General features: G+C 34.0%; 1 protein-coding gene and 2 non-coding genes across 3 annotated transcripts; all 3 read left to right on the top strand.

Moving 5' to 3' along the window:
- The first annotated feature begins 3,126 nt into the window (after positions 1-3,126).
- LOC104606103 (uncharacterized) lies at positions 3,127-8,106 on the top strand. Its single transcript, XM_010271152.2, has 3 exons — positions 3,127-3,599; positions 4,537-4,933; positions 6,307-8,106. Exons 1-3 carry the CDS (start codon positions 3,383-3,385, stop codon positions 7,394-7,396), a joined length of 1,704 nt encoding a protein of 567 aa, XP_010269454.1. The 5' UTR covers positions 3,127-3,382; the 3' UTR covers positions 7,397-8,106.
- Positions 8,107-16,848: 8,742 nt separating this feature from the next.
- LOC148800794 (small nucleolar RNA R41) lies at positions 16,849-16,939 on the top strand. The gene has a single exon (XR_016071122.1). It is a non-coding gene; the product is annotated as a small nucleolar RNA R41 (small nucleolar RNA).
- A 146-nt stretch (positions 16,940-17,085) lies between these two features.
- Positions 17,086-17,164, top strand: LOC148800793 (small nucleolar RNA Z155). Its single transcript, XR_016071126.1, has one exon. It is a non-coding gene; the product is annotated as a small nucleolar RNA Z155 (small nucleolar RNA).
- The last annotated feature ends 2,023 nt before the right edge of the window (positions 17,165-19,187 follow it).

Raw genomic sequence — 19,187 nt, 5'->3', positions numbered from 1 at the left:
GCGGTCTCCCGTGACTTCTGAGGGTATTTCGGTCATTTCATGAGTCACGGCGGCTGATTAGGTACAGTGTTACTGCAGAGATTTGGTGAAAAAACCATTGTGGGGAGGGTACCGTTTTTTATACGGTTTCCCTTTTTATGATTTTTTATTGAATTTGTTAATAGTTTTAGAAATTTTTATTTTTTATTTTAAGAATCGAAAAGATAACACCACACAAACGGACAAAACCCACAACCATAAGCCAGCAATGTCCGAACTCAGAAAATTATTAATTTATTCTATGCCTTCATGGGTATCTTATTATAACGTAGGTTACAAATTTACCCCTTTCCTTTTGAAATATAACCAACCGACCACCAAAAATATTATTAAGAAAAATAAAGAGATGGGTCTTTGAGGTTCTTATAATTGACAAGGGAAGGAATTTGGGCACATCCCATATTTATAAAGGGCACATCAACACCCTTAGTCATTATTATGCTAAAATGTAAAAAAAAAAAGGGTTAAGCACTCTGTAGCCCAATGCAGAATTTTGAATGACAGCCCCCCATAGTCTATTAATAGGCCCCTCCCCCTATAAACTGCATTCAGTCTATGAATTTAGCATCAATTCACAGTCAGGATTCATTCCTTTGTATGGTGTGGGTTACAAAATTCTAACCTGATCAGTCATTCTCTCAAAAAAAATATATTGTTATAATTTTAAAGGCGAAAAATAATTTGGTCCTCATAAAATTGTCCTTACAGCCTTTTGTAGCTATGTATTGGAAACATCTTTATACTCGTATATTTTATTAATCAGAAGATATTTCAAATGCACAGCTTGCATTTGAAAAAAAAGCTTGCTAAGGGCTATGAAGACGGTGTGAGGACAGTCTTGTGAGCACTAAACCCGAATTTAGAAAAACACTATCATGCATTCATTTTTATAGCTATAAACAGGGCTTTCCTTTGTCTTTTCACTAGGGTTGGGATGTGATATGGCCAAATATTAATCGAAAAATGAGCCATATAGCACAAACCAAGGGCAATGTGGTAAATTCATTGGCATAACCGATGAATAACGTAGAATAAAAGACCTACATGCATTTAAGGCAAAAATGGATGACTAAGGGGCCATTTCAAATAAGGAGACTTGAACCAACCAAGAAGACCATTACTCCTTCACTAAATCTCTTTTTTTATCTACCTGCCAATTGAGGGATGGTTCAGTTGGTATGTTAGTTGATTTGCTCTAGTATAGATGTGAATTCGATTCCCTCAACTACCAACTTGGGGGAGGGGCTTATTAGTGGTGTATGCAACTGTGCATTACCAAATACCTAAAAAATATATTTTTTTCTAGATTTTTTACTGTTCAATCCACTTCTGAAATCCTAGTTCTATCTTATAGTTGGGGGTAGGTGCCAGCTCGGAATTGATGTCAATTCAAGGAGAGTGTGAGTGTTATAGGTGGAGGTGTTCATAAATTTGAACTATTATAGCTCTGCAGTTTAAATCAGAATTCTGAGGTGAAATGCAATTTAAAAATCCTTTTTTTTTTCTATATGAGGGCACTTGATCACAGCTAGATGACACATCAGAACACTCTTCATATTAGCTTGATCTCCTGATCTCTCTTTTTGTCCTCCATGTATGACTTAAACATTGAACACTCCACCTAGGGAAATAACTCCAAGGTCTCTTGACAATTTTTCTGTTATCTTAAGCAACTGGAACCTTAATTATTCTGATGAATTCACATCGTCAGTCCCCTCCTCTGGTACAGAAAATTTTCTATACCAGTCCAATAGCAATATGCCACACCAGCTCGTTTTCCCATTTTAAAATTAAAGTGATTTTTTAAATGATGTGACAGATTCTGTACCAAAGGACAGATGATGTGAACAATCTAATTATCCTTGTTATATAACTGAGGAGTAATGGGATGTGATCAAATTACTTTACTTTGATACTGAAATTGCAGCCCCCCCTCCTAATCTACCAGTAGCCCTCCCCCCTTCCTATAAACCGCATCCTATTGGTGAATTTAGCATCAATTCACGGGTAGGATTCATCTGACGTAGGTAGAGGTCAGATTTCTGAGGTGGACTGAACTATAAAAACCCCTAAAAAAATCACTATTCAAAACTTATCATGATTAAAGGAGAGAATAAATCAAGTCAAATGAGAAACAATGAAGTGACAAGTAGACTATGTTTGGTTAAAAGTCTGACCAAAACAATCACCATTTGAATAATGAATTTTGAACTAAAAATTATTCTTTTTTTTTACAACATTAATTTTCTTAACTCCAAAAGAACCAATTTTCAAAATGAATTTTAAGTTCAAAAGTAAATTTTAAATTTTTATATACATTCAAAATTAAAATTGATTCTTAATTAAGATCACAAAATCATGACTAGTTCAAAAGTTTTAAAACATGATAATATATTGATGAGTATCCTATGATATGTACCAGTTTTTTAACCCATGAAATGTCAAATATTAGGATTAAAGAGGAAAAGCCAATTTCAATTGTTAATACCTACTTCAGAAAATAGCACCTAAAAATAACAATGCTTTGAGCCATATATGCACTGCTACAAAAGAACCATGGGTGGATCTTTGGATTGTATAAGTTCAAAAGTAAAAATACGAGAGTAGTTGTATTTTTTAAAGTGAAAAAACATTTTTTTTTAAATTAATTTGTTATGAGAACTGTTTTAGCCACCAGTTTTCAGGTCAATGATTCCACTTCCTGTTCGAACGGATTAACAATTTCAACCATCTATGTCAGTGGGTCACTGACCAAGTTAACAGTTTTTTTTGGCAAAGTTTAGATTTAGGGATGAAATGGAACCGGTTGCCAGAACGGTTCCCGGGCGGAATGGTCCACCATCCGGGTCAGTTCGAAAACCATTGTGAAAAATGAACTTTTCGTCTCATGATCAGGGTTGTGCTCCTATCCAAATAGGATGTGCCCAAATAAATGGCATTCTCTTGATAACCAGAAATTAAGAGAGAAAAAGAAGGGTAGTCCTGTCTATCCAGAGAGATGATAATGTACATCAATCAGTACATGTGCATGTAGGTTATATAATAAACGTAACTAATATATATTGGAAAAACAAGCCAAAGAGAGGACCCAGCCTAGCTGTTCCCAAGTTTGTTCTCTCTTGGTGGCTCCAGTTTCCTTCCTCCAGAAATGAAGGAGAATTCCCTGGTTTTTGTCTTCCTCTACTAAGAGCAAATCCCGGCTCTCGTGTTCAACCAAAAAAAATATAAAGAAAAACAAACCCAGAGAACCCAGAAAACGAGAGAAAAGAAAGAAACAAGGCAAAGAGTTTGAAAAAGAGAAAGACAAATTTCAATTATAGACACTCAATCAATCCGTCCTCCAATGTCAAACGTCACTGGTGATTGTGGGAGCTTCTCTTCTGGCAATACTGGAGAAGAAGTCCAACAGCAGCAGCAGCAGCAGCTACCACTACTACAACATCACTTCCGTGGCTCCAACTTTGGACCTTCCACTGCAACTAATGGCAAAGTTTCCACCTCCCAAAAACCTCAGCAGCAGCAGACAGTCAAGAAGAAAAGAAACTTACCGGGAACTCCAGGCAAATCAACTACTCCTTGAACCATTACTGTTGTTTCTGTAGTACCCAATTTCTGTTTAATAATCCTTCAGCTAGCTCCAGGTTAAACCCTTAATCGTTTCTTTTCAATCCGAGTTAACCATGAAGAAGCTAGTTTTCTTTTTTGAAACTTAACATGGTTATTTCAATAAACAGATATTAGCGATTGTTTCGTTTTTCCTCTTCTTGTTGTTGAAAATTTTCATCCTTGGAATTTCTCTCCAACGGATTGAATTGGTTTGCATGTAATTAAGTCTGGACGTGGATATCGTCACGGATTAATTTGATTCGATCATTTGAACAGAGACGAGGGGAGGCGAAAATTAACTTTTGCTGATTTGGGATGTCAGTAGTTGAATAATCTCTTAAAATTGAGATTGGTTTCTGGAGTGGGAAACTACTGCAATTGGTTGTTGAAGGGCTCAATTATTGACTGAAGATTTCAGTAGTTGCAGAAAAAACAGTGGCTAGCTTGATTCCCTTTTTTTCCGTTCTTTGTTTTTCAACTGTTTTAGATTTGAGATTACTGTTCGAAGATTAAGGAGTAATATCCGTACCTGATTGGTAGTTGCTTACTCTTTTCTCTCTTCTTGTCTTGTACTGTTTTAAGGTTTGGCTCCAAGGTTGAGTTGATCTCGATATTAAATTATTATTATTACCAGTAGCTAGAAATAAGTTTAATCACCAATGCTCTCGGTTCAGTTCCTCCACTAGAATTTGAAATTCCACTAGAGTTCAGTTAAACACATAAATGATGAATTGATTTGATGGATGATAAAATGGAGCATAAGTTTGTAAACAGAGACGTAAAAATTCTGAATTCCGGGATGCCATGATCTATGGTTGATTGAGACAATAAAGAAGAAGTAGCATTACTAATCAACTAATGGATATTGAGACTTCTGAAAATTTTGTGCAGACCCAAGTGCAGAGGTCATCGCCCTATCTCCTGCAACCCTGATGGCAACGAACCGGTTTGTATGCGAGATTTGCAGCAAAGGATTCCAGAGGGATCAGAACCTGCAGTTGCATCGGAGAGGCCATAATCTGCCATGGAAACTCCGGCAGAGAACGAGCACGGAGGTTAGGAAGAGAGTATACATATGCCCGGAGCCATCTTGTGTCCACCATAATCCAGGTAGGGCATTGGGTGATCTCACCGGAATCAAGAAGCATTTTTGCCGGAAGCACGGTGAGAAGAAATGGAAATGTGACAAATGCTCCAAGAAGTATGCGGTGCAATCGGACTGGAAAGCTCATTCAAAGACCTGCGGCACTAGAGAGTACAAATGTGACTGTGGAACCATCTTCTCCAGGTATCATAGATTTTCCGGCCCTCACACTAATTACCTATTATAATAACAACTAAGGATCCGTTTGGTTCATGGGAAGGGGTCTGGAATCTGAACCGGACCGGCTATTCTGATTTCAACCGGAATCTGTTCCTCGTTCCTCGTGGAATGGCATTTCCTGTGCATTAAGGTAATCTTTTTCAAGGTAGGCTGGGGGTATTTCAAAGAACATGTGTAAAAAAATTTTGAAAGTACTCATTGAACGTGCTTATAATGTTGTGCCTACTTGATCCTGACTAAATGTGGCTGCTAGTTAGGAATTAGGAGTTAATATACCCAGTAAAAGGGTATTTTGTTGCCGATGGCTTTGAAGTTTGAAACTTGCTTGTCTCTAGAGCAGGCTTCTGTTGGCAGATAATACAAGTATATTGAAATCAAATGCATGATTAATTTTTATATTATCTTGTCTCAGATTAACATAGAAACTATTTTCATAGAAGCAATACATCTTAATCAAAAAATTAAAATTTTTACAAAGAAGATTAACATAGAAACTATTTTCATAGAAGTAAAAGGGTATTTTGTTGCCGATGGCTTTGAAGTTTGAAACGATTTTGATTTCGATTTCAATTATCATTAATTTTTATATTATCTTGTCTCAGATTAACATAGAAACTATTTTCATAGAAGTAAAAGGGTATTTTGTTGCCGATGGCTTTGAAGTTTGAAACGATTTTGATTTCGATTTCAATTATCATCTAAGCCAAACAGACAATGAGGAAGACCATTTCAATTTTGCTGACTTTTTCCTCCAAATGCTTAACATGAACCCCCTTTATATGATTTTAGAAGTCTATGTATATCAGGCTTCTACAAAGAAGATAATTAAGTTACTATATTCTGTATTTTCTTTTTATATTTTCATGATTTTCTAGGGTTGTGAGTTGCGAATTGGGTTGGTTAAAAATAGGGTTTTTGGGTTGGGTTGGGTTGAAGATTGGGTCAGGAATAGGGTTACATAATGTCTAACCCCATTTGTGGGGATTATATTACAAAATTATATATCATCCCAATGTTCATAAGCTTTTCTGCAAAATAATTATTCTAAAATGACAACTACCTAAGATTCTTTGGAAATTGGGCAAAAGAGCAACAAAATTCTTGTCCTTCCAGCAGTGACTAGTGAGTCCGGATCTCTGCACCGGATATTGTTTTCTTTTCTGCAACAGTGCTAACGTAATTGTCTTATATTCTACGTTATTTTGCTTCAGTATACTTTTTTTCTTTGTTCGTTAATGGGAAGGAAGAATATCAATCACTTACTTCAATTCCTAAGCTAGATATCTGAAGATTATTAGTATATTAACTAGCTCGAACGTTTCATCAACTCCCTGCAGACGAGATAGCTTCATCACACACAGAGCTTTCTGTGATGCATTAACAGAAGAAAACAACAAGGTAAACCAGCAGCAAGGTCTGGCATCCACCACTGAAGAAGCAAAATCACAAGGTCAAGTCACCCAGCTCATGTCGTCGATGCCCATAAACACCATCAACAACTCACTGGTCGGGATCTCATCAGAATTCAACCAACCCGGAGACAAGAATCCTCTCAAGTCCTTACCCAGTGGCAGTGATATAATGTCTTCAATGCCACCTAAGTCTCTAAACATGGCGGCAGGAAGCATGTTCTCTAGCAGCTCTGCCACCCTTTTTGGTGCCCCAAGAAGCACCCCTTCATCCTCTTTCTGCTTTCTGGGGTCATCAGCTCACATGTCTGCAACAGCCTTATTGCAGAAAGCTGCCCTAATTGGTGCAGCTGCAGGCAGCAACACCAACTCCTCCATGATCCACAAGAGCTTCATTGCAGGTCTGGTTGGGACTGATCATCAGCTCTCCAGCATAAGAACATCATCTTACGGAGGAATGCATCAGAACAACAACAGCTCATATGATCACACCCAACTACAAGCAGACCCATCACAACCAGTTGGGAAGGACAGTGGGGAATTAACAAACCAACTCTTGGAGAAGTCCAAACAAGACAAGTCGCCCAAGTTTTTCGAAGCTACAGAAAGCGCCCGGAGCTCAGGGATGAATGGCATGGGGATGTTACTGGGAGTTGTTGATCAGAACCATGGATTCTTGAAGAACATAGAGCATGAACACAGCAGTAGTACTAGTACCTGCAGTATGTCACAGGGTAGATCAAGTGTCAATTCAGGGGTAGGGATCCCACCAACTAGGCGGAATCAAATAGAAATGTATAGGGTTGGAGGAAGCAGTAGTGGGGATGTGATGACTGTGGATTTCCTAGGAATTGGAGGATCGAAATCAGCAGCTTTACATGAACAAGGACAGCAACAGCAGAAGCAGGGATCGGAGTTGGAGGCAATTAGTGAGCAGAGATTGCAAGGATTTCATCAGTTTCAGCAACAGCAATCACATGGGCAAACAACAATGGTGAAATCGTTGTGGGATGTTTGAGAGAAAAACAACTTAACAAGCTCCTGATTTTCTTCCTACTATGTTGTGGAATATGGAGTTCTTCATAGATCTCAGCCATGGTCCATCGTCGCATCGATTCCCGGCCCAAAATCAGAATTTTCAGTCAACATGGTAATGGGCCAAAAGACAGAAATGTGTATCAGTTCAAAGTGGCAGCAGATGGAGACCAAAATAACTGACAAAATAGGGTTGATGATCCCTAGTTAAGTGAAGGTGTTTCTTCTTTTGATTAGAAAGAAGAATTGGGCCGGATTGGGCCAGGCCCAATTCTTCTCTAGAGCAGACTAGGACTTGAGTAGCAACAAGGCGACTAGCCACTAGCGAGGAGTTAAGGAATAGACCCATCAAGGAACCATCACAATGGATCAAAGCAAATGCAGTTTTACAGTCCAAGGAAGCCCTATGATTCTTTTACCTGGGAACACAAGAGATGTGCCGAGATTAAACTTGTTTTGTGAAGTTGAAATGTTAAACACTTTATACTTCACAGACTATCCCATAGGGTAGAGAGAGAAAGAGGAGAGAGAGCAAAGAAAGAAAAAGAAAAAACGACAAGATTAAGCCCAATTCTGCTCCTTGATCCTGTGGGGTTGGGCAATAAATTAAGAATAATGCCCTTAACTCACAAGAGAACAAAATGTAGACTTTTTAATTTTATGCAAATACATAGGATATGGTTATGGGGTATAGCTCTTGGCCTCTTGGCCTCTTGTCCTTATGCGATATAAGGCCTCCATGGTGATAACCCTAGCTGGCATGTTTTGTTGTAGATCAACTGCTAACTTTTCTTAGACTGTAAAATAGGTGGTAAAATTCTCACTTTAAAACAATTGAGCTATTATTTCCATTATTAGAAGCAAAATGAAAATTCTTTGAAGAGGAAAAAAATTGGCAATTTTTAATCCTCTTGGCAATTTTGGCTGTTAAATTAGGATTATTTATATGATATATGATGGCATCTATGGCCCTCCTAACACATTACCCAACTTTGTATAGTAAGTATTACCCATATCCCACTTGATATTGACACTAGTCGTGGGATTGTCTTAAGCATTATTTAAAATCATAGGTGCCATTTGCGAATTTTTGTTAGAAAGATCTTTCAACAATCTAGATGACCAAACGACATATTAAGCTGTTTGGTAAGCAGCTCGGTCTATCGGACTTTTAAAAATGCATTTAGATGTTATCTATCATGCATAAAGATTAAAATACTTCATTTGAAGCTTTCTAAAATTTAGAGTTTTCGGTCTTTTCAGGTCTTTCCTTGGAGTTCACATCTATGGCCCACAGCACATCTCCACTTTGTATTGAGAACATTTGCCAATAATAATACAGGAGATGATAAGACATCATCGGAGGATGTTCCCAATACAAGATGGGGATGTGCTGGGAAGCATTATGGGGCGTCCCCTCATAGGGCACAGATGTGACCACCTTTCCTTGCACGTATATTCTCATCTTTCCAACTTTTAGTTACCAAATGAAAAAAAGACTTAGCAAATGCTGCCTTATTCAATAGAATGTCTTCTTTTACTTTATAAGATTGTAGTCTTTTAACATTCATAGTAGGTTAGAGGCTGCAAATTGACTGACAAACCTGCTGGGCCTCAATAGTAAGATTTGAGTCTACAAGTTTTGGACCTGAGATGACTGTGTCCATTTTCGGTGCCCCATAAGTAACCTGGGCTGCAAAAGGTATCTGTTTGACCAAATTCAAACTCTAAGTCTAACTGAGTTTCATCGGTTTATAATTGGATGAAATATGGATCCACCTCAATCCGAACCAATTCAATTCATATCTAATAACATTTGATTATATACATATATAGGTGTGGATTCGAGTCGAGTCAAGCTGAATATTTGGTTATTCGAGCTTAGTTCGCATAAATAGTATCAGGTTCAAGTTCAAGCTCGAGTTCTGCTCAGTTCATATAGCTTGTAAGTTCGAACTTGACTATAAGTCAAATTCTTTTTGAAAAATAAAAATTATATGTATAAAATTATTTTTTTATTTTTTAGACAAAAATGAAGAATTGTAATTTAATATTATATATACAAAAAATAATTATAAAAATTATTTACTATTATACATGACAAATAAAAATAATATATATAATAAAATTATTTATTATATGTTTGTATATAATAAGAATTATTTATTTAATACTAGGCTCACGAGCCGAGTTTCACTGGGCTCAAGCTCGGCTCAATTAACAAACGAGCCTATATATCGAGTTCAAATTCGGCTCAAAGCTCGGTTTAAACTGAGCTGAGACAAGTTCAAATAACTTGTGAAAATCTGGTTTATTTTGAAAGCCATGATGGTTGAGTTGGAATTTTCAAGTTGCAGGTCAGTTAGGGTTCGAGGTTGAAATTTTCATTACATATCAAGTCGTATCGATCAATATATATCGTATCAATGGGTCAATATATTCCAAATATGAACCTTTTTGAAAATTTGACCTATTTTAGGGGAAAGGCAGGCCTAAGACCTACCCCTCTGCCCTATTTTTGAAAAAAAAAACTAAGAAAATAGGATATGTGTGATTCAAAGTACTTGTATCCATATTTGGAAGGTTGCTAGGGACTAAAAGGTCAAGAGTAACTCCAGGTCAGGTTGGGCTTGAGTTTAGAACTCTGCTGGCGAGTTCAGATCAGCCCCACACAATGTCCCACTGCACATCCCCGCCATGTATTGGTAACATCTCCCGATAATAATATCTGGAATGATGATGTCATCATAGGAAGATGTTCCTAATACACAGTGGGGATGTGCTGTGGGACATTGTGGGGGGCAGTTGTTTGTGGGGGTCTGATTCAGTCTCTCTGCTGGCCTCTCCAACCCCAAATTTGGAAGGTAAATCCCCAATTGTATGAACTTATTAGGGTGATTTGATAACTGCTGAAATGGCTGAACTGAATTACTTATTGATTTGTCTTTGACAAAATAGTCACACATTGAACTATTTAGGGGTTCAGTAATCACCGCCAATATTCCATTTAACAACTAATAAGAACATTTTCTACTAATTTATTAAGGTTATGCTTGGTTTGAAGGAAAATGTACGGAAAGGAAGAAAAAGGTAAAAAAACCCATACGAGATTTGTAAAGATTTCCTTACCTTTTTCTTTCTTTTCTTAGTTATTCCTTCGAACCAAACATAACCTAAAGGAAAATTAATAAATAATTAATTTCAGCCAGTTCGGCAGTCGTTAAAAGGACAAATATTAAAAGGCAACTATTATTTCTGTTTTCTTTTCAATAACATCCTGAACAGTTCCATCAAGTTGTGTTAAGGCAGATACTGGGTTAGTCTTGAGTTGGTTAATTCTACCTTATTATCATGTTTGAGGGCCCAAGCCTTAAAAGTTGGATCAGGGCTATGGGTCTTACCCACGTAAGTGACGTTATTCTGAGTTTTCCTTAGAAAAAGTTTGATGATAATGGACCTTTGCACTAACAATGGACACGTGGCAATATATAGGTCTACATTAAAAAATAAAATATTTTTAAATATTTCAATAACTAAATATTTTTAATAAAAATACTAAAAATATCTAAATAATTATGTAAAAATATTTAATATATGTAATAACTTATAAATAAATAAAATTTAATTAATGAAAATTTATAAATATTTTATTGTATTTATTTTGTAATTATTGTATTTTTTTATATACTTTCAGTAATTGTGTATTTTTGCTAAAAAAATATCAATAATTATTGAAGATTAAACTATTGTTATTTATTGGAGATTTAACTATTAATTTATCTGAAATTAGAAGTGTTTGTGAGTCGGTCAGTTCGATTGTAAATTGTTTGGCCAACCAAACTGACTTTGTCAAGTTGTAGAGTTGGTCACCCCAAACCGACCTACCATTAGTGAAAACTGTCCAACCAAGGGCAGTGGGGAGAGCCAAGTTATTGGGTGGGAGGTCCTTTGCCCCCCGCCAAAAAAACTTTTCCCCACCCTATACCTTTAACTAGGGGTAGCCCATCCCATATACCAACAACCACGTTGGGCTATTATTTGGCCCCCAAAGCATTTTAGAGAAAATGTTATTGGGAGGGCAGAGTCACATTAATACTTATCTCAATCATGACCCAATTTGATTTCTTGAAATCCTAATTCTAACTTTAACAAAATCCATTATTTTTTTCCTGTGTCAATCCAATCTGTTTGAATTGGATTAGAATGACTTATTTACTTATATATTATAGGGTCATATTGAACAATATCTCAATCTTAAACTAGCCCAAAATTTAATAGGGTTTATATTTTTTAACTTTAACCTTAACAAAAACTTTAAACCGAACTTTCTAGTTGGATATTAGTTGTAGAATATATCTCATAGGTGCACTTTAGAAATTTTCACCTAGTCTCCATTCTCCATTCTTCCCCATCTCTCATTCTCTTGGCCCCCTAAGAGAAAAATCCTGGCTCTGCCACTATGGCTAACTCGAGTTATATTAGTTTAGGTTCGTTTTCAGTTTGGTCAATTTGTTCAAAAGATTTAAACTTAAAAATTAAATTTAAATTTAAAAAGTTACAGCAGTATTATTGAAAAAATAAATTAAAATTTTTAAATGTACAATATAAAATATTTTAGACTAAGAAATATGGGAAATTTCTCATTTTCCCATATTAGAAAAATTATATTTAAAATATAAAAATATTAATATACATCTATGGTCAAGTCAGTTCAATTTTGGTCAATTTACAAATGGCCAAACCGAAATTGACTCAACCTGGTCAGGTTGTGAAATTGCTGAACCAAAACTGACCAGAATACTAGAAACCCAACCAACTTGGGTCAAGTTGGGTTAGGTTGTTTAGTTTCATCGGTTTGATGAATAGCTCTAGTTGAAACTAATTATTATTACTTTTTGTGTTTGCAAAAAAATTATTAAAAGTAGTATATAAAATATAACTATTTATTAATTATTTTACAAAAGGTAAAATATAAAACAATTGTCTACTCTTATGTGTTTCTATTGTTTAACTTCCGCTTAACAAAGCCTATGCATCATACGAGTCTACACGCACACACACACACACAATATATATATATATATAAACTGAACTGAACAACGAACCGATCAAGGGTCCGGTTCCCGAATCAAACATTTTGACCGTAAAAACTGAAAAACGACCCATTCTAACAAAAAAAGTAAAAAATTAAAAACAAAATAAAAAACCGGCTAAATTGTTGAACGGTTTGAATGGTTTGACTGCCCAGGTTAGCGGTTTGCTGACCAAATCAACGGTTTTTGGGGAAATAATAGTTTTAGGATAAGATTCAGGAAATATATATATATACTGGGTGGAACCAATTCTAAACCAATAAGATTCGGGAAATATATCAAGAACTAGAACCAATCCATTGGTTTTGATTCCACCAAAATCGGCCCAATTGGTTCAGGTCCATCAGGTCTGTTAGGTCCAACCTGACCCTAATTCATGATTCTGAATTAACATTAAGTAGGGTTGTAAATCGATCGGATGAGATTCAATAAAAGGTTTATCTAATCTGATTTGATCGATCCAAATTTAATAATAGTCCACTTAGACTTTCAAGATTCGCATTCAAATTTGAATATTTTATTCTAATTCAAATCCAATTAGAATTGAATTGTAATAAAAAAAGTTGATGACTAACATATGTAATGGATTAGATTGGGGTATATTAGAATTCAACTAGTGGGGACCCGTGCGATGCAGGATTTGTCGAAGAGAATTGAAATAATGAAAATTAATAATTATTATAAGGAAAGAATGTAATATTGTTTAAAATAATTAATATTTATTTTAGTAACTTGTTACAAAATAATTTAGTAATTTAGTTAATTGGATTAATTATATTAATAAGTTTTTATAAAAATAATAAAATGATACTAATTACTTAATAAAATACTTATTTTTTCATATTATTCGTTAATGTTTTATCTATTTATTTTACTTTATTAATGATTAAAAGTTAAAATTCTTTGTAAATGTTATAAAATAATTATAATTCTTTGTAAATGTTACTTAAATATTTAAAAAACTTAAATATTAGTAAATATATAAAGTTAGGTTGTATTCATGATTAAATTAATCTGTAGATTAACCTTTAGTTATAGTTAAATTAATCTAAGCTCAAGTTTAAGGTTTAAGAATTTAGGTTAAGCTTTGGTTGATCCTCAACTTGACCCAATCCCCTAAGTTGCACTCATAGGAACAATGTGACAATCATCTAAGCTGAATCTAAAAGAGCTATGGGGGATGGGAGACCCTCATTATGTAGCCTAATGAGCCAAAAAACATATAAGATCTCATGTTAGATTTTGATAGTGTATTAACAATTTTATAGGTTGCCTAGCCCATCTTGGCCCACACCTGAGGCATAATAATATTTGTTTGTGCTTGGGATAGGGACATGATTGTCAGTGTTGATTAAAATTTATATTTAATTTTACTTTATTATAAAAAAATTATATCTATATATTAATATAAAATTTGTTACTTGTATGTATGTATGTATGTATGTATGTATATAGCTTTTAGGTTGAGCTTGGGGTTAGCTTGGTCCCTATCCACTAGTGTTGTCATCGGACTCTGAAAATCCAATAGCCAATTTGACTCCAAATCCAATTATTAGATGTTAGCACTTCCATCCAATTAATAATCGGATTAGATGTAGATTAAAACACAATAAGATGGTTTCAGATTAAATCGAAATCTAATCCAAAATCTGACATAATAGCGGGATGTTAATGCAAATCTATAGATTTCATAATCAAATGCGGATGTAGATGTAGATGGATCTGATTTGGATCAATCCATTTACAATCCTATTATCTGCATTATGTGTAGGGTTGGTGTAGATCTAAGCTAGACCTAGCTTAGAAGAAAATATTTGCTTGAGTTCAAAAATTTATACATCTCACGAAGTTTGGGCTAAGTTATAAATGATCAACCCTACATAGGAGTTTTATGACATTTACAATAAATGACAGTAATTTTGGATAATTTTATGCTAATTTATTATATTTTCAATAATTAATGATTAAACATAAAAAAACAGTAAACTATAATAAAAATTAAATACTGAATTACAAAAAAATAATGATTAAAAATAAGAAAATAACAGTAAATTACAATTGAAATTAGATATTAAATAACAATAAGTTACACTACTTTTGGATAATTTTTTATAATTTTCAACAATTAATGATTAAAAATAAGAAATTAACAATACATTAAACTAAGAAATTAAATATTAAATAAAATAAATGACACTAATTTTCAGAAATAAATTGTTGAACAATTATTAATATTCCAAACATTATTAAATAATACTCATATACGGCTCCGGTGGGTTCCCTTAACCAAGCCACTGCCTATGAGTCGCCGGCTCATTCTTCAACAGGCACGCGGTCAGAGCCCTGGGCTCCTCCCACTGCTTGGGAGTTCAAGAATACTCATAATTATTAGCATAATTTTTATTAGCAAAAATAATTATTGTTACAGTAATGATAATGTAAAAAATGTAACAAGAAATATGTTGATGTGGAAACGGATCTGGGTCGGAATAGTCAGAATCCGATCCAAGACAATCATCGTCTTGACCCATTTTGTGCTACAGTGGTCGCTCAACTGGGAGACCACAGTAGCAAGACAGGAATAGATCTTGGTTGGTTTTTGAGTGTAGAAAAAAGAAAAAACAAAACGACCCATTTGATACCAGAAGTAATTATTTATACCAAAACCAATACATTTGGTTTTAAACATATGGGTTGGTTGTAGAAAAATGTCTTTGGTTTTAAACGTGCAAGTTTTCATTTGTTTCTGAGATTTTAAACGTCTTTCTTTTTTTTTTTTCTGTTCGGTTTTTAATTTTAAAAAATCAAAGCAATCTATTTCAAGGTTTTTAAAACTGGACCGGACATGGATCCGTTCTGGGTCCAATTCCCAGGTCAAATGGTCCAACCATCCAATCGTCCAATTCGAATGGATGGCCTTCTCTGACAAAAAATTAAAAAATAAAAATAAAAACACAAAAAATGGCCAAAACGGTTCTCTGATCGAACGATTCGACCGCCAGGGTCAACAGTTTGCGACTGCCCAGGTCAACAATTAAGAGGTTAGAACATAACTTACCTTAATATGTAAAACTTAACCCACACATTATTTTCTTTTGAGTTAGGTCTAACTGAGATATGCACTAAACCCACACATTATCAGGAATAATAAGATTCAAAGTCTAACTAGACATCAAACTTTTGGAGTTCAATGATAGCTTTAGTGGATAGGGCCCAAGCTAAACAACCCCTAATAAACTCAACTTGGAAGTTATATGGATATAGGGTAAATATTATTATATAATATTTAGATAACAAATCTTATATTAATATATAGAAATGTTATATATTTTTTATACTAGACTAGAATTAAATACAAATTTAAATTTGTAAAAAAATCAGAGTTTTATAATTAACATGGACAATCTTGTAAGCCTATACAAATATTATTACACTTAAAGTGTGGGTTGGACTAGGCCAAACAATTTTAAAAACTGCTAATACACTATCAAAATTTAGTCCAAGAGTTTTAATTTTTTGGTTCATGGGCTTCAATATTATCTAAAAATAATTAAAAAAAAAACCTAAAAATAATGTATACATGGGTTGCACTTGGTTTGGTAACCTTGGCCCAGTCCAATTACAAATGTAACGATACATGCAACTTGGATCGGGTGAGAATGAGGATCAATCCAAGCCTAATCCAAAGTCTTAAACACTGAGTTTGGGCTTAGATTAATTTAGTTAATGTTAAAAAGTTAATTATAGATTAATTTAATTATGACTATAGTCTAATTTTATATATTTACTGATATTCAATTATTTTAAATATTTAAGTGATATTTACAAAAAATTAAAATATTTAATCATTAATAAAGTAAAATAAACAAAATAGAGCACTAACAAATAATATGAAAAAAATAATTATTTTATTAAATAATTAGCAATAATTATTATTTTTTGCTAAAAATATTAATATAATTAATTCATTTTACTAAATTATTTTTATAATAATCATTAAAATAAAGATTTAATTATTTTAACAACATTGAATTCTTTCATTGATAAATGATGCACGGGTCCCCGATAGTTTGGAGAAAAAAGAAGTGAGAGGGTATTATCGGTAATTCGATTTACCAACGAACAAGGCAACAAATAGACGAGACTTAAAAAAAGGAAACCCTAACCCTAAAACCGTCTCCGTCTATATAATGAATTCCAAACTCCCCAGCATTCATAAGTCAGAACTGGTACGAGGCCGCTAGGGGGAGGGGGAGGGGGAGATATCCTCCGGAGTTCGTTGAATGTTCTGTGTTTGATTCTCTGTTCTATCGCTTTTTCTCTTTTTTATTTTTTCAATGTCGAGGAGGCTGTGATGTTGATAAACTACCTATTTTCTGAAGGGAATCTCCCTTCTGATTATAAAAAACCAATGGATCCTTCTGAGCCCTCCTTTCTATTTTCTTTTCCTTTTTCTTTCGGTTTCTTTCCTGGATTGCGTTGCAGCTCTTCGGTCTCTTTACCTCTCTTTCAATTCTAGGCCGAACTAGGGTATGGTAGTTGTTAATGTCGTGCAGTTGCTGATTTTGCAAAAGTTTGCCGTTGAAGTGATGATTTCTTATTCCGAAAATATGAATTAATGTGGATTGAAAAATCAGACTACAATTATCTGATCAACGGCATCCCTTCAGATCAATTTCTTTTTCATTATTCTTTTTGATTTTTGGATTCTTCTTCTCGAATTGCAGCAATGGCGTTCGACGAGCGTCACTGGCGGATGAGCGTTTGAGGCTCGCTATCTGTATAGTGTTCACTGGCAGAGTCGATCTTCTTCTTCTTGATATAATCATTCAAAGAATTTAACCCCGAAAAAGAAAAAAAATGGCATTTTTTAAACAAATCTTTATTTTAGGGAGTTGTTTTACAATATTAATGTTTTGGTTTTCATTTGTTTTTGAAATTGCGACATTGGTAGAAAACAAAAACGTTTCTTTTGTATTTGTTTTAGTTTTGAAAACAAAAAACACGTTCAACCTGTAACATATTTTTGTTCTCAATTTGAAAAGCAATTTGTTTTCAAACATTATGGTTTTGATTTGTTCTTAAACCCCACAACAAAGAAATCAATTTACGTTTTATAACGCCCCTTGAAAGAACTCTCTTTTTTACACGGTAAATCGAACTGATTATGTTTTGGGATATTAGTCCTAAAATTTTGAATTAAGGCTTCGTTTGGTTGTGGTGCAGTCTTATTTGTACTCGTACAAATGCATGAGAGTGTAAACTAAAAGGATGTAATTTTCGGTTTAATTTTTCTTTGGATTTTATTTCATTCTCTAGTTAAGATAAAACTTTAAACAAAACAAATCAGAATTTGCGCTCAAATCATTTGCATTATCGTAGTTATGCATCGGTGATATTTGCACTGCAATTGAACACAGCCTAGGTTTCATAGAAGTGCCGAAATTTTTATTGTCCTTGTTTTAAAAATAAATCAAACCCATCTGATTCTTTGTCAACGCAACATCACAAAAAATATGTTTTGATTTATTTCTTTCAAACCAAAAGCATGTTAATGAAATTCTAATTAATGGTTCTTAACATGTGTATTCCATAAATTATATAAATTCTATGACCCTTATTTTGATTTGATTTTGAGGACTTATTGTTGTGTTGTAATCTGTCAATACAAGATTAAATAAACATTCACAAAAAACAATTTCCTGCCCTGGTTGTTTTTGAATAAAAACATTGTAGGTGCCAAATTATTCAATTGTATAAATATGACAATTGTTCATAAAACCCTCAAAAGAAATTTTTATCTGATTCTAAATGAATTGGTTACATCAAAATTAAAAGTTAAAACATTTTAGGGGTGTACAAATTTTTGCTGTTTCGGCAGTTTGTTTTGAAAGACAAAATCAAAGATATTATTTAACACTGGCATCATATTAACTTAAGGTATTTTTATTTTTGAAGCCCAAGTTTTAAGTATTGAGTTACTCAATTTTTTATATTTTTCAATTTGATAAATTTTAAATAAATATTTTATATTGATTATTATTATTTAAATTTCTTAAAAAACCCAAATTCCATGTACAGTGACCCTTAGAATCGACACATATCATAATCCGATGTGTATCAACCTTGACCCTATGAGCCTAACCTTGCCCTACCCAACCCAAAGGTAGGATTGGGTTGAGGTTAACTTTGTTTCTTTTCCCATTTATTATTTTTGTTTCTAAATAAATTATTCTCACTTTGGTAACTGCAGGTCAGCTATTTAGATTTAACTTTTAACATTATATAGGTCTTGCTTATACTACACAAATACATCCAGCTTTTAACTTTAAAATTATTAGCACATTCATTATATATTCATAACATTATTTACACATGCACGTAGGATTACTTGGAGGCCAAACTCTCTCTCTCTCTCTCTCTCTATATATATATATTATTTTTTACCTGCATTTGGCTGAGCTTCTTCATTGGACTTTTTGGCTTCTTATCTCTAAAAAGCTAAAACCCAGCTTCGAATGGAACTACTTTATGGTTATGGACAAATTTCAGCCATTTTATCTTGTAAGCAGAATTCATCTTTTCTATCCGTTACACCATCTTTAAATTGTTGCAAGGTTCCAACCAGCTGATTGCTAAGGTCTCTTGCTTGTCTTAGCAGATATCGTAGCAGAGACTTGG

Source organism: Nelumbo nucifera, chromosome 4 (assembly GCF_055504915.1).
Source record: "Nelumbo nucifera cultivar China Antique chromosome 4, China Antique-T2T, whole genome shotgun sequence".
Lineage (NCBI taxonomy): Eukaryota > Viridiplantae > Streptophyta > Magnoliopsida > Proteales > Nelumbonaceae > Nelumbo > Nelumbo nucifera.
Note: the sequence above shows the minus strand (reverse complement) of the source record. Positions and strands in the feature narration are given on the sequence as shown.